The sequence below is a fragment of the Schistocerca serialis genome, chromosome 11 (assembly GCF_023864345.2).
Source record: "Schistocerca serialis cubense isolate TAMUIC-IGC-003099 chromosome 11, iqSchSeri2.2, whole genome shotgun sequence".
Taxonomy (NCBI): Eukaryota; Metazoa; Arthropoda; class Insecta; order Orthoptera; family Acrididae; genus Schistocerca; species Schistocerca serialis.
This window is the reverse complement of record NC_064648.1, coordinates 161209392-161224824: the sequence shown is the minus strand read 5'-3', so window position 1 is coordinate 161224824 and position 15433 is coordinate 161209392. Positions and strand designations below refer to the sequence as shown.

General features: G+C 43.5%; 1 protein-coding gene across 1 annotated transcript in view; it reads right to left on the bottom strand.

Annotated features, from left to right (window-relative positions):
• The window catches only part of LOC126427184 (uncharacterized), a 75320-nt gene that overhangs the window by 29853 nt on the left and 30034 nt on the right, over positions 1-15433 (bottom strand). The window contains exon 4 of the mRNA XM_050089408.1: positions 8381-8508. Within this exon, the coding sequence (XP_049945365.1) occupies positions 8381-8508 (128 nt within the window). The remainder of the gene's footprint in view (positions 1-8380; positions 8509-15433) is intronic.

The following is a 15433-nucleotide window of genomic DNA, read 5'->3' as shown; positions in this document are numbered from 1 at the left end:
TGTAATGGATCGTGCAGCCATGTCCAGATGGGGACGTTCGCAAGACAACAATCATCTGCACGAACAGTTCGATGACGTTTGCAGCAGTATAGACTATCAGCTCGGACACCGCGGCTGCGGTTACCCTTGACGCTGCATCACAGACAGGAGCGCCTGCTATGGTGTAGTCAACGACGAACCTGGGTGCACGAATGGCAAAACGTCATTTTTTCGGATGAATCCAGGTTCTGTTTACAGCATCACGATGGTCGCATTCGTGTTTGACGACATCGCGGTGAACGCACATGGGAAGCGCGTATTCGTCATCGCCATACTGGCGTATCACCCGGCGTGATGGTATTGGGTGCCATTGGTTACACGTCTCGGTCATCTCTTGTTCGCAATGACGGCACTTTGAACAGTCGACGTTACATTGCAGATGTCTTAGGACCCGTGGCTCTACCTTCATTCGATCCCTGCGAAATCCTACATTTCAGCAGGACAATTCCTGACCGCATGTTGCAGGCCCTGTACGGGCCTTTCTGGATACAGAAAATGTTCGACTGCTGCCCTGGCCAGCACATTCTCCAGATCTCTCACCAATTGAATACGTCTGGTCAATGGTGGCCGAGCAACTGGCTCGTCACAATACGCCAGTCACTACTCTTGATGAACTGTGGTATCGTGTTGAAGCTGCATGGGCAGCTGTACCTGTACACGCCATCAAAGCTCTGTTTGACACAATGCCCAGACGTATCAAGGCCGTTATTACGGCCAGAGGTGGTTGTTCTGGGTACTCATTTCTCAGGATCTATGCACCGAAATTCCATGAAAATGTAATCACTGTCAGTTCTAGAATAATATATTTGTCCAATGAATACCCGTCTATCATCTGCATTTCTTCTTGGTGTAGCAATTTTAATGGCTAGTAGTGTAAGTTATTCTTATGGGTTCTACTTCTTCTTTTCTAGGTGTGAGCAGGCGTTACTCGCTGTGGGATCTGAACCCAGCAGCTGATAATGATGATGACGATGATGATGGTCTCTGGGGAACGACTTCGATCGTTCAGAGGCAGATATCGCTTATTCTACAGTATTAATTTTTTTGTTTGTTATTTTTGAGATGCTCTAGTTTGTACCCAATGCGATTATCGCTGTTTTGACGCGACCACCAGCTACTAGTTCTTTTGCACCTGTGTTTTCGTTTGGGCTTGTCCATATTCTTTCAGACACATTCCCCTGCCGACGTCATGCAGCTCCTCTAGTACCCATGCTGGATATGCCCTTAATGACAAACATGCCTGCTGACGATGAGTTGCTGGAAGTGTATTCCAGTAATGAACACAACAACAGTTCTGTGTGTAAGTACTCAGAATTTATTATTATTATACGAATACGGATTTTTATTTCTCCTTCCTTAGATACTTATCAACTGCGTCTCTTTCTCCTTCTCGTGTGCAGAGTTATTAGGAGTTCGACGTGTTGTCGCGGAGAAGAGCATTGTCCAAGTTAGGGGGAGAGCTGTCGTGACATCATGGGGTGAGTCGATACCAGAGTGGTCATACTGAGTCACTTTTCTGAGGTGCAGGAAAGGGAGTCCTGTAAGACACTCAGCTGTATACCCTACCTTGATTTATGTTCATAAGGTTTTGATCAACTTATTGTGGGGTTCAGTTACATCTCTGTTCAAAAGTATATACCGCTAACAAAAAGCATGTCCTAATGCCCGGAATAATGATGAGAGGAATTTAAATTGATTTCCATGGTTGCTTCTCGCTAGCGATAGAAATTAACCAAAAAATTCAGGGCATACAGATACACAACAAACACCAGATGTCCACTGGCGTTCTAACTTCTCGTTTATGGCCGAATGTAGGAGAGCCATAAGAAGAAGACAAACATTAACACGCTGTGTGGCACATCGACAAAGAAGTCGAGCGTAAATTAGGTGGTCCCCTCTTCTTGTCCATATTAACCGAGAAACATCCAAAAAGTGTAGACCTGCTGCTTATCTCTGAAGACGATAAGCAACACAACGTTTGGATAAAATGCATGTCCCACCTACGTTCCTCTGAAATGAAAACAAAAAAGGTGCAAGATATTTTTGCTGTAGATGTCTCTAGTCGTTTACCAAGAGCATGTATCTTGAAAGGCACTTGATTGACTGCTAGAGCCAGGAAACAATAGGTGTGGAAATGCTTATCAAGGATAAACGGTTCTCGAAGTTTAAGAATGCCTGTCACCAACACTTCTGTCCCTTCGTCGTTTACGTCGATTTAGAGCGCCTCCTAGCTCCTGTGGTACAGTGTGAACATGGTGCCTCTGCCTCCCATATCACTGTCACAAAATGATGCATACGATATGTGGCTAGCCATCAAGTTCCGTGCACTAAAATTAAAATCTTATGTCAAGGGGATAGTGCGAAATGGCTGCTCACTGAGCTTGAAAGTCTTGTCCGGGATGTTTATAACATTTATAGTGAAAACGTCCTCATGACCAACGTGAAGGAAATGATGCACTGTACAAGCAGGCAGCTGATCGCTATACCTGGGGACTGTGACTGGACAGAGGTGAGGAAGCTCCCTGTAGAGACTGTGGCCACGTAACGGGGAAGTCCCAGAGTGCAGCTGACAACCCATGTAACTGTAAGTACCAACTGCCACAGCACACAGCCATCTTTTCCACAATTTCAGTGAGCATGATGCCCACTTTCTAGTTCAGCACTTTGACGAGTCTGGGTAGTAGGATGATGAGATCAGTGTCATTGCTGACATCGTTCACAAATACATGCCGCTTCCTGGATTCACAACGGTTCATGCTCACGTCTCTTTAGAAATTTGCTGAACCAACGCGTCCTGGAGATATTCTTAGCAAAGGGAGCCACATATCTCGATGATGTAGAGTTTCAAGAGTTTCAACTTGTGACGGAGAAGGGGTCTTTCCATACGAATATCTGGACTCTCTAGTAAACTAAGAGGCATTTCCATAATGAATGGAAAGAACGGGCACTTGGTGAATGAACAGCAGGACTTCGGCATCTCTGATTTATCAGAACATGTAAAATGATGAACACCATGTACATCTGACCGGCAACATCTTCGAGAAGTTCTGTAGCATATGGCTGAGATTTCGTGGGATGCCATGTTAAGAAAGACACAAGCCAGCAGCGAATTCTTGACCAACGTTGAGATGCATGTCTTCCTGGAACATGCGGTCCACAAGTGACTTTGCCAATGTGTGCGCAGGTATGCCAAGGCAAATAACTTGCAAATAATCGAGGGGGAGTACAGGTTGTCTGACGATTTCAGTTTCATCCTTTACCTGGATGTAAACTGTCTCTCAAAGCAAACCATGCAACAAAGTCTCCCTTTTCAAGGGCTCTCATGGATGTCCAAAGCTGAAATCACCAGACTGAGGAAAGAGATCAAATATATGGCCGCTGATGCTGTTGAGGGATATGTCCTAGAGGTAGAGCTGGACTATCCCACAAGTCTGCATGACAGACACGGTGATTTGCACAGCCTGAAAAACTTTCACGTTCAGGGACTTCAATAGGAGCCTCCTCTAGGGCATTGGCGCTGCGCCACAAATGCTTATCAGGAGACATTTCGATTGAGGTTATATACTGAGGTATATACTGCAATTCCAGCTGGAAGCAGGGGTGTCCTATCACGATCACAAGTGGTTCATCGGGGGGCATAGGTGTGGAAATCTGCTGCACCCAGACTATTTACTGATGTGTCTGGGTGGGTTTATTTGTTAGTAAAAAGGTAAAAAGGTGTTCCATTTGACTGGGTGTGTGTGGAATACTTTGATGAGCTGTTTGTCACAGTTCTGAGTGCATGTTTGAGATTATGAATGTTTCATTGTACACTGGGTGCGTCCATGTGTGTGTGTGTGTGTGTGTGTGTGTGTGTGTGTGTGTGCGTGAGAGAGAGAGAGAGAGAGAGAGAGAGAGAGAGAGAGAGAGAGAGAGTTATATTCCGTGTGGAACATGTACAATATGTTTATGGTGCGTGCGTGTGTGTGTGTGTGTGTGTGTTTGTGTGTGTGTGTGTATTGTTTTTGAGCTGCCATTGCTGTTGCTGTTCTAAGTACAGGGTGTTTCAAAAATGACCGGTATATTTGAAACGGCAATAAAAACTAAACGAGCAGCGATAGAAATACACCGTTTGTTGCAATATGCTTGGGACAACAGTACATTTTCAGGCAGACAAACTTTCGAAATTACAGTAGTTACAATTTTCAACAACAGATGGCGCTGCGGTCTGGGAAACTCTATAGTACGATATTTTCCACATATCCACCATGCGTAGCAATAATATGGCGTAGTCTCTGAATGAAATTACCCGAAACCTTTGACAACGTGTCTGGTGGAATGGCTTCACATGCAGATGAGATGTACTGCTTCAGCTGTTCAATTGTTTCTGGATTCTGGCGGTACACCTGGTCTTTCAAGTGTCCCCTCAGAAAGAAGTCACAGGGGTTCATGTCTGGCGAATAGGGAGGCCAATCCACGCCGCCTCCTGTATGTTTCGGATAGCCCAAAGCAATCACACGATCATCGAAATATTCATCCAGGAAATTAAAGACGTCGGCCGTGCGATGTGGCCGGGCACCATCTTGCATAAACCACGAGGTGTTCGCAGTGTCGTCTAAGGCAGTTTGTACCGCCACAAATTCACGAAGAATGTCCAGGCAGCGTGATGCAGTACTTGTTTCAGATCTGAAAAATGGGCCAATGATTCCTTTGGAAGAAATAGCGGCCCAGACCAGTACTTTTTGAGGATGCAGGGACGATGGGACTGCAACATGGGGCTTTTCGGTTCCCCATATGCGCCAGTTCTGTTTATTGACGAAGCCGTCCAGGTAAAAATAAGCTTCGTCAGTAAACCAAATGCTGCCCACATGCATATCGCCGTCATCAATCCTGTGCACTATATCGTTAGCGAATGTCTCTCGTGCAGCAATTGTAGCGGCGCTGAGGGGTTGCCGCATTTGAATTTTGTATGGATAGAGGTGTAAACTCTGGCGCATGAGACGATACGTGGACGTTGGCGTCATTTGGACCGCAGCTGCAACACGGCGAACGGAAACCCGAGGCCGCTGTTGGATCACCTGCTGCACTAGCTGCGCGTTGCCCTCTGTGGTTGCCGTACGCGGTCGCCCTACCTTTCCAGCACGTTCATCCGTCACGTTCCCAGTCCGTTGAAATTTTTCAAACAGATCCTTTATTGTATCGCTTTTCGGTCCTTTGGTTACATTAAACCTCCGTTGAAAACTTCGTTTTGTTGCAACAACACTGTGTTCTAGGCGGTGGAATTCCAACACCAGAAAAATCCTCTGTTCTAAGGAAGAAACCATGTTGTCTACAGCACACTTGCACGTTGTGAACAGCACACGCTTACAGCAGAAAGACGACGTACAGAATGGCGCACCCACAGACTGCATTGTCTTCTATATCTTTCACATCACTTGCAGCGCCATCTGTTGTTGAAAATTGTAACCACTGTAATTTCGAAAGTTTGTCCGCCTGAAAATGTACTGTTGTCCCAAGCATATTGCAACAAACGGTGTATTTCTATCGCTGCTCGTTTAGTTTTTATTGCCGTTTCAAATATACCGGTCATTTTTGAAACACCCTGTATGTACACACTGAAAACTTCTCTCTCTCTCTCTCTATGAGTTACTAATAAGTGTTTAATAGACATTGGAAATTAAAAAATTACCTTATTCACAAAAGAATGTGTATATTGTAATGAATCAATTACGAAATAACAAAACTGTTACGTATATAACAAATACGAGAAAAAATGGAAATTTAAAAGCTTTCAGTTGTTTTCACAATACAGTTGTTCTTCTTTTTCATATTTTTTGAATGAAATACCTCCTTTATCAGTTTTATATTGATGGCAGGAGCCAGAGAAAAATAAATCCTTTTCGAATACAATATTTTTTAAATTTACATACATACATACATGGCCGACCGGTTCTAGACGGGATCGCGATTTATCGCCTCCAATTCGTATTTGCGTAAGTAGAGCTTTGAGGATGTGCGCCAGGAATACTGCACGCGTTTACGTGTGTGTGTGTGTGGGACGTGCGTCATGTCCTCGCTGTGACAGCATGCAGTTAGCGGTCAGCGGGCAGCTAACATCCCGTTTGCGGTCTGAGCCGCTTCGCGCTTCCGACAGCCCGGCTGTGGGCGTCACAGCAACACAGGGCGAGGGAGGCCAGCGAGCGACACGGGCCGAGTCCACACAGTAGGGGGTGCAGCGTACGGCCCAACCCAGAATCACTGTAGTGGTGACACGTGGCTGCAGTCGACTCTTACCGGTACGTCGATAAGCAGTATAGAAAACGAAAAATAAAATGCAGAATTTCCCTCGTTGTGCAGGAGCAGTGAATTGGAAGGTGCTGCACACTTTTGTATCGGCACCTTCCAATACGTTGAATCCGTCGTCCTTGCTATGGCGCCACTGCGCTTTCTACCATCTAGACCTAATCTATGCCGGCCGGGGTGGCCGAGCGGTTCTAAACGCTTCAGTCTGGAACCGCGCGACTGCTACGGTCGCAGGTTCGAATCCTGCCTCTGGCATGGATGTGTGTGATGTCCTTAGGTTAGTTAGGTTTAAGTACTTCTAAGTTCTAGGGGACTCATGACCTCAGAAGTTAAGTCCCATAGTGCCCAGAGCCATTTGAACTATTCTGACCATACATACATACATACATACATATTTGTGCACAGTATTATGTGAGAGCCCAGTTACCAGGGGCACAGGGTCAAAATCGTAAGCTGCGTCGCTACCTGGGCCACAGCACGCTTTGCCGAACTACTCTGCAGGGCTGTAGTGAGGAACCACGAGAGGAATTATCTCGAATACGAATACCTCGGGACTGCTGCAGTGTCTGAAGACTCAAGTTTCATTCAGAAAGCAAAGTGTGTCTTTAAATCGAAACTATCTGTACAACATTGGTTTCACGGAATAACTTTTTGCAATTACACTTTTCCTAAGCAGGTGCAGTGTATGATCAACGAAGCGTATCTGCACCGCAAATGTAATAAAGAAGTCGTCCTTTAAACATTCTCGCAAGCTGTGAGGTACTAACTCTACAAAATATTGGATACGTATCAGGTAAATTGCCCTTCCTGCAGTGAAATGCATGGATGATGGTAACGAAAACAAGATGCAATGACAGGACATGACACGATGTCGGCAGAAACCATCCTTAAATGCGGAACCCGCAACTATCAATCTTTGAAATTACCATCCAGCAAACATCCGTAATATTTATAGGAAAAAGATTTAATCTACTCAGAACCTTTTCAGTTCACTAAAACAGGTATCGCCTAATTCTCTTCTCAAACGATCGAAATTGAGGCTCACATGATACTTTAGGGACTGGCACGTTGCTACATACGCCACCAAAAGTTACACAAAGACACAGATCATATTGCGTCCTTTTGCTTTCCATGTATACTACTTTCAGAATCCAAACAGTCATAATGTGCAGTGGCCATTCTATGTGTTAAGGTTGGGTTGTTTGGGGAAGGAGACCAGACAGCGAGGTCATCGGCCTCATCGGATTAGGGAAAGATGGGGAAGGAAGTCGGCCGTGCCCTAAATCAGAATGGCCGGACACGGGATTGAACCGTCGTCCTCACGAAATGCGAGTCCAGTGTATGTGTTCACATAGCTTTTATCCTCGGTAGTGGGAAAATCACTGGTGGTAGTGTTCATAAATCACAGACAGAGAATTCAGACTCGATAATGGTTCGAGTTACGCCACGAGACACGTGCAGAAAGGCTAACGACTGAGATGGATGCTCTCAGAAAGCAGCATCCGGTTTCAGGTTAGTCTGGCACAGATTTTCATTGGCCTTGACGCATTCACCAGATATTCCGCTTGTGACTGTAGCAGCACAGTGCCTTTAACAAAGCCACTCGCTGGCGCAACACGCGCTAACTGGTGGACCTCAACTGCAGGTTGATGCTGATGGAGACTTTAAATGCCACACTGAGACTCTAGACCACTCTCCACTAAATATGAAGCTAACATGCTTCAGCTTGTAAAGCAGGATTGGATGCAAAGTTATCTGAATCTGTAAGAGAAGTAGCTAGCAAATACGAGAAAAGAAAGATACAGACGATTTTCTTCGATCTCTAACCATTCCGAGCTTAGCCTCCCTGTATCATAGCCCCAAAAGGCTCACAGAAGTAGAGGTTGGTTCAGAATTCTTCCAGAAGGTTAGTATTAGAACTGGAGAGCCAAAGATAGCTACAGTGTGAAGAAGGTAAACTCGGAAACACTCTCCAAGAACTGACCAGGTGGTGTGTGTCATTTTCTCACCTCCTGTACGTATAATACAGTTTATAAGAGGAGGAAAAAACTCCACTTACCATACGTTCGAATGCGAGGGGAACCAACAGCTGTGAGGCGTGCGTCGCACTGAGTGAGAGCAGCTGCGCGAAGTCCCGCCAGTAGCTGGAGAGGCGTTCCCGGAAAACAGCCGCCTGGACCTGCAGTTCTGCACAAGACGGGAGACGACGGACTGATGAACAAGCCAGTGGATCAGACTTCTGTAGGAAGCACAGCTTTCCCTCTCTGCCCCCACAAAGTGTATGCAGGTAGCATTTACCTTTTGAAACTAGATCAATATACAATGTCAGTAATCGTATGAGTTACAGCATGGACACCTTGACCGGACGTTACAAAGCTCATATTCCAGCGACAGATTTAAAGAGCACATCAAGCAAAGAGAGAGGAGTACCATCACCTAACGTAGATCCAGTAATAAAAATTAAGAAGTATCAAAATACCTGAAGAAGTGGAAATATACAACTATTTCAAAAATCACCCACACGGCTTGCCCAACAATAAGATAGATTTAAGAAATAAGAGACCTCGAGATAAATTCCAGTCAGTTTTACGTGCTAATAATAGAAAGCAACATAAATGAGAATGTATAATTTAGCTATTTAACTTTGACTTACTGACAAGCATAGGACGTAACGATTTGCACAGGATCGTGTCTATGCTGGTTTTATAATATGAGTAGTCTTTACGACGTTTCCTGTGAGTTGTATGATATGTATGGAAATGAGAAAGAATTATGTCCACTCATACACGTTTTTATAATTAGGGTGTATTTATTTTAACATAAGTAATATATTTGAATAATTCAGTAAAAAAATGAATAAGGTGTTTTGCAAGTGTAGCTGAAAAAGCCATTCTCGGCCTAAACGTTCTAAGGGCCATGGAAATGTATGGCCACATTTGTACTGGTACAGTACCTTACATATTAACAGTACATTTTGCAATTACATGGTGATACACATAATGTTCTGTAATTTGTGAGAAGTATCTCATCACATGTCTTTACGTCATTTTTGTACTCCTTTTTCTTTTTATTTGTCCAGTGGATCAATTCATGTACGAAACTTGTTGTGAAGGCGATTTATGCCTTTGTGATGTTAATATGGTACAAAAAATACACATGTATATATATATATATATATATATATATATATATGATTATTACTGCCATGTTTTTATGAGCAGCCAAGCTACTGTAAGCCTTTGACGATGGATACCATATGTACTATTACGCACTATCACAATAAAGAAATGTCTTATCTTATTTCTTTACACCAAATGCTTGTATCGTAAACAGAATGCCAAATTTTGTTAACAAATGTAAACACGATATTAAGATACTCTGGTATAAAACGTTTACTGTGGCATGTACAATCACTGCTAAGAGCAAAGAAGAAACGACTTGTGAATATGTTCCCCACCAACCGCCTCAGTTGTCATATGAACAACATGAACAGTGGTTAGAGGGGATTCATGTTAGTGATGTTAACATCAGTAACAATAAATTTACCTGATGCCATTGCTATGATCCTTACGCTCATCTAAAGTTGATGTACAGTCGCAGTTAGGAGACTCAGCATGCAGAGACAACAGTGAGATATACACACGTCAGAAGATTTGTAAATTTTGACACCTCCAGTGGCCCGATGCAAGTGATGTGCTGTTTTTAGCATTTTTTGTAATATAACTGCCTCATGTGTGGGAGGATAGTGGCGTTCTATACATGCCATCTGCACTTCACTTTTAGGTTATTGCTGTATACCTGTATAAAGGGCATAGGATCGAAAATGCAGTCGTGAAAACAAATAATGTTACAGTTAATGGCAGACACAACGTCTTTAAGAAAAATACTGCATTATTTTTATGCCCGTGCCAGATTTTTGGCATTTCGTTCTTATGCGAGCCTATTTTCAGTACAAAAAAGACATTGCTACAGATGGAGAATGATGTGTGTACACGATGTTTGTTCTGTTCCTAATGCTATTGGAATTACTCATCGCAAATCGCAAAAGAGAAAGTCCAAAGAACGTGCATCTTAATGACTTTGTAAAAAAAACGAATCATCGGCATGAGGGACTTGAGAGCATCGTACCGACACATTACACTGGCATCTGGCTGTAGGGCAACGACTGCAGAATGTATAGCCACGGGTTGGGAGAAGTTCACCAGCCATCACAGACAGACCGATGTAACCTGGGTTGAGATCTGTGGCTACCACTGACACCACACCACAAGCAGCACAGTGTAGGGCGCTCTGTGGTGTTCAGCGGCGGGAGTCGCTTTTGCCTGTGGCGGTCAGGTCGACGCTGCTCTGTCCTCAGGTGGCCTCGTGAGACGTCACGGGAAGCAGCGGCCGTCGAGGGGCCTACCTCTCCAGCCCACAGAAACAGACAGGGGTCAGGAAGACTCGCGATCAAATCATGTGGAAGGCATGTGGAAGAGTTCTTAGGAATTTCGAAAATTGTTCAGAAATTTGGAAGCCAAATTATTATTCGAACTGGTTCTCCAGATAAACAATCAGTATCTCTTGAAAATATCATTCACATAGTTCTGTATGTTCAAGGACACATAAGTGCGAGGACATCCACACAATTACCTAAAGCGCTCTCACACTCAAGTTGCTGACAAGAATATGTATATAACAGGAAAAAGTAGATTGAGGAAGTGCTAGATGACGATCAATTTGGTTTTAGGAAAGATAAAGGCATCAGCGAAGGACTTCTCAGTTGGCGATTGATGATTAAAGCGAGACTTAAGGAAAATCTAGGCATGTCCGTAGGATTTGTAGTTAGATAAAAATCGTACAATAATTTAAAATGTTGCAGGATTTCCGAAACTCTAAGGAAAGTAGGTGTAACCTCTAGGGAAAGAAGGGTTACGTGCAATTTGTACATCAAACAAGAGGATAAAGTAGGAAGACCAATAACAAACAGATTAGGTTAGGAAAGGTAAAAGACATACATCTAATCGCCCCTACGATTCAATCTGTACATCGAAGAAGCAATGACGGAATTAAAAATGGGGTTCAGAAATGGAATTAAAATTCATGTTGAAAGGTTATCAGTGACAGGAATAGCTGATGTCATTGCTGTTCTCAATGGAAGTCAGAGGTAACAGTAGGAGATGTTGAGTAGAATGAACACTCTAATGGGTAGACTCTATGAATTAAGACTAAACCAAAGAAAGATTAAATTAATGATGTCTAGCAGAAATCGGATCAGTGTTCAACTTGTCAGAATTGTAGACGAGGATCAAGACGAACTGAAAGAATTCTGCTACCTTGAGGACAAAGTAGCCAGCTGAAGTGGCCGTGCGGTTCTAGGCGGTGCAGTCTGGAACCGCGAGACTGCTACGGTCGCAGGTTCGAATCCTGCCTTGGGCATGGATGTGTGTGATGTCCTTAGGTTAGTTAGGTTTAACTAGTTCTAAGTTCTAGGGGACTAACGACCTCAGAAGTTGAGTCCCATAGTGCTCAGAGCCATTTTAACCAAGGACAAACTAACTCATAATGGAAAAATGAAAGAGAACATAAAAGAGTAGAGAAGAACATTCAAAGAGGATGTTCACGGCCAAACGAAGTCAACTAACATCAACTGTCAGTTTTGTAACAACGAAATCAAACAATCATTGATAAAATTATTTAATAGGACAGATAAAAGAATCGACTCACGAAGCAGCGGTAGAACACACATAGAAACTGTTGTGATTGGCAAGCTTTCGGAGCCAGTGGCTCCTTCTGCAGGTAAAAGGGTTGAAACGGAAGGAAGAAGGGTTAAGGAAAAGGACTGGACAGGTCTAGGAAAAGGGGGAAAAGGGGAGACTTACCGTACAAGATGAGAAGGAATGTTGGGGACCGCATCCAGGGAGCTTAAAGGTGGAAGATAGGGTAATATACAAGACAGAGATTACTGCTAAAACATTGATCTCGAGTTAACAAGAGTGTGTCCTCCTATAATAGCCCTGTAACTGGCAAAACATACTCTATCAAAGGGAGAGCCAGCTGCGAAAAGATACAAGTCATATTCCAGCTACTACGTAAACACTGTTTAGCCTTCTACATAGGCATGACTACCATCACATTATCAATTAGGATGAATGGGCATAGGCTGAGGGTATATACTGGTAACTCACAATATCCTGTTGCAGAGCATGGTCTACGACGTGACATTCGTGACACCAGCGCCTGTTTCACCACCTGGATTCCTCCCCCAGGCACCAGTATCTCAGGACTCCGTAGGTGAGAGCTAACTCTAAACGTGTCCTTGGTTCTCGCCATCCAGCTTTTTATCACTGTAACTACTCTTTGCTTCACTCCGTTTCAGTTTCCTGCATCTTTCATTGTCATTCCCATCTATTTTTCACCGCCCCATCCCACCGTTGTTATGTACAATGTGCTTACCTTCTCACTCTTAATAACTTGTGATCAATGTTTTAGCAGTAATCTCTGTCATGCATATCACCTTGTCTTAAGCTCTTAAGTTTTCAAATCTCGTCCGATGCAGTCCTCAACAATTAGTCTTCCCTTCTCATCTCGTACAGTAAGTTTCCCCTGACCCACAGTTCTGGGTGACTTTCCCAAAATCTACCCCTTAAGTTTTGAGCACAGTATTCTGTGAAAGTGAAACATGGACAGTGGGAAAACCGGGACGGAAGAGAATCGAAGCGTTTGAGATGTGGTGCTAGAGAAGAATGTCGAAAATTAGATGGACTGATAAAAGAAAAAATGATGAGGTTCTCAGCAGAATCGGTGAAGAATGGAACATACCAAACGCTTTGGTAGGAAGATGGGACAGTATTTTGTTCTTGGTCATGCAACCTTATTGTTTCCTCTCGGTTCTCGTACGTATCACCCATATTTCTTTGCAACTTACTCCCATTTTTCTCAATATTTCGAACATCTTGCAGAAGTTTACATTTCCAGATGCTTTTTCTAGGTCTATAGGGTCTATGAATGTGGCCATTTTATTTTCCAAGTTTTGTTTCTCTCATCAGTCACAATATCAGACGTACCGCCCTCTCACGCTATTAGCCTTCTGACAGTCAAAATGATCGTCATCTATCATATTCTCTATTATCTTTTCCATTCCTCTGTATATATTAGTCCTGTCGACAAATTCCATACATGAGGTGTTATGCTAGTTGTGCGATAGGCCTGCAAGTTTCTGCTCTTATCTTCATGGTTGTGTCTAATGGTATTCCACCATTCTCGTATATTCTAGACGCCAACTTCAATAATTCTTGGTTGACACTTTCGCCAATGATTTGCTGATCAATTGCTGTGCTTTTTCTGTTTACCAAGGTTTCTTTTCCGTTAGCTCCTTATATCTATCTCTGTTTGTCCAATTTCTACGATGCCCTTTTCATAGGTGTCCATTTCTGTTCAAATGAACTGCCTGTGTGGTATTCATCAACGTAATATCTACAGCCCAAGAGAAATTCAAATGAATTTCGTGATTGCTTTGCACTTTAGTGTCCCACTCCTTTCCGCATTTTGCCGGCCGCGGTGGTCTAGCGGGTCTAGGCGCTCAGTGCGGAACCGCGCGACTGCTACGGTCGTAGGTTCGAATCCTGCCTCGGGCATGGATGTGTGTGATGTCCTTAGGTTAGTTAGGCTTAAGTGGTTCTAAGTTCTAGGGGACTGATGACCACAGATGTTAAGTCCCATAGTGCTCAGAGCCATTTGAACCATCTTTCCGCATTTTGTTCTTCCAGACCATTCTCTTAAACTTCAATCCACTCTTCATCGCAATTCAACTGACATCTGAGCTTATGTCTGGGCCTAGGTGTGCCACACAATCGAAGAGCAGGATTTAGAAAACGATAGATTTCGACTTCTAGACATAGATAATCGGACAATTCTTCACATTAATACAGATGTACGAGTATTAAGAAGAGTCTCACCAGGACGTAACCTCAGATGGAACTTTCCTGTGCCTCCATCCTTTTCGAAGCATACCTCCCGTGGGGAAGCGAGCGTTTTCGATAGCTACCGACGGTTGCGAGTTAAAACAAAGAGCGACAGAGGGAGAGAGAAAGGGACTCCCCTCTCTTCCACTCCGCTCCAAGGCCAAACGTCGTGTGCAATCATGACTGTTTGTACTGAAGCAATAATGTTATGTAATTGCAGTACGTAAAGTTTTGATATTTTTATCATTATGTAATTTGTTAAAAGAAAGGCGAACAAACATGTAAAAGTAATGCATCCACAGTTTGAAACAGTTACACTGTTTTACATTTAAGTCAACTTAAAGATGCAGAGCTACAATTTTTGTAGTATGTGTATTCTGATATAAAGCATAGCATGTGGAATTTATGAAACCCCATACATTAATTTTTGTCATCAGTGATAATACCTGCTACAGTTGCAACATTTTACATCAGCAGTTGATTTTATCACTGGGGATGTGTATCAACAGTCCTGCATGTCCCATCAAGAGAAACGTGTATTCTAATGTGTCTCCATTGTTGTTGTTGTTATTATCAGAAGTAGTAAAATTACCACTACCGTGTGCTGCTCGTGTACTTCGCATGTCGTAATGTTGACTCATTGAAATGTCAGGTTATATGTAAGAGAGTGCACGAATGCCTTAATTTTATCAGGTGGAATAAACGCATAAAGAAGTAAATAAATGTACACAATGTGCCAAATTCCGCCACTTTTTATAACGCACATTACATTATTTCTAAGGACACGGGCTCTGTCGTTTCTTGCGACTCTTAGTGTCTGTTCTGCTGGGGTTGGCATCGTGTAGTGGATCCCCGTACGCTCTGTAGCGTATGGCATTAAAGGTCTAAAAATATCGTAAAAGTTACAGTACCTTCCTGCATTGTCACTTTTATCGCAACGACAATGAATGGGATTCTTAAAACGTCACGTGTCAGAGATCTGTACTGAAGTTTAGTGAGCGAGCAGTCTAGATCGCATCACATCGCATAGTGATTTTTTAATCCGGACCTGTGCGCTACCTTCATGCTGAGTGCCCTGGGGACGCTCCCAAGACAGCAGCCGTGTTCACAGGGCCAAGTGGACACGCTCCTGGCTGGAAGACCGAACACTCAGCCGCCCTGCCGCATCC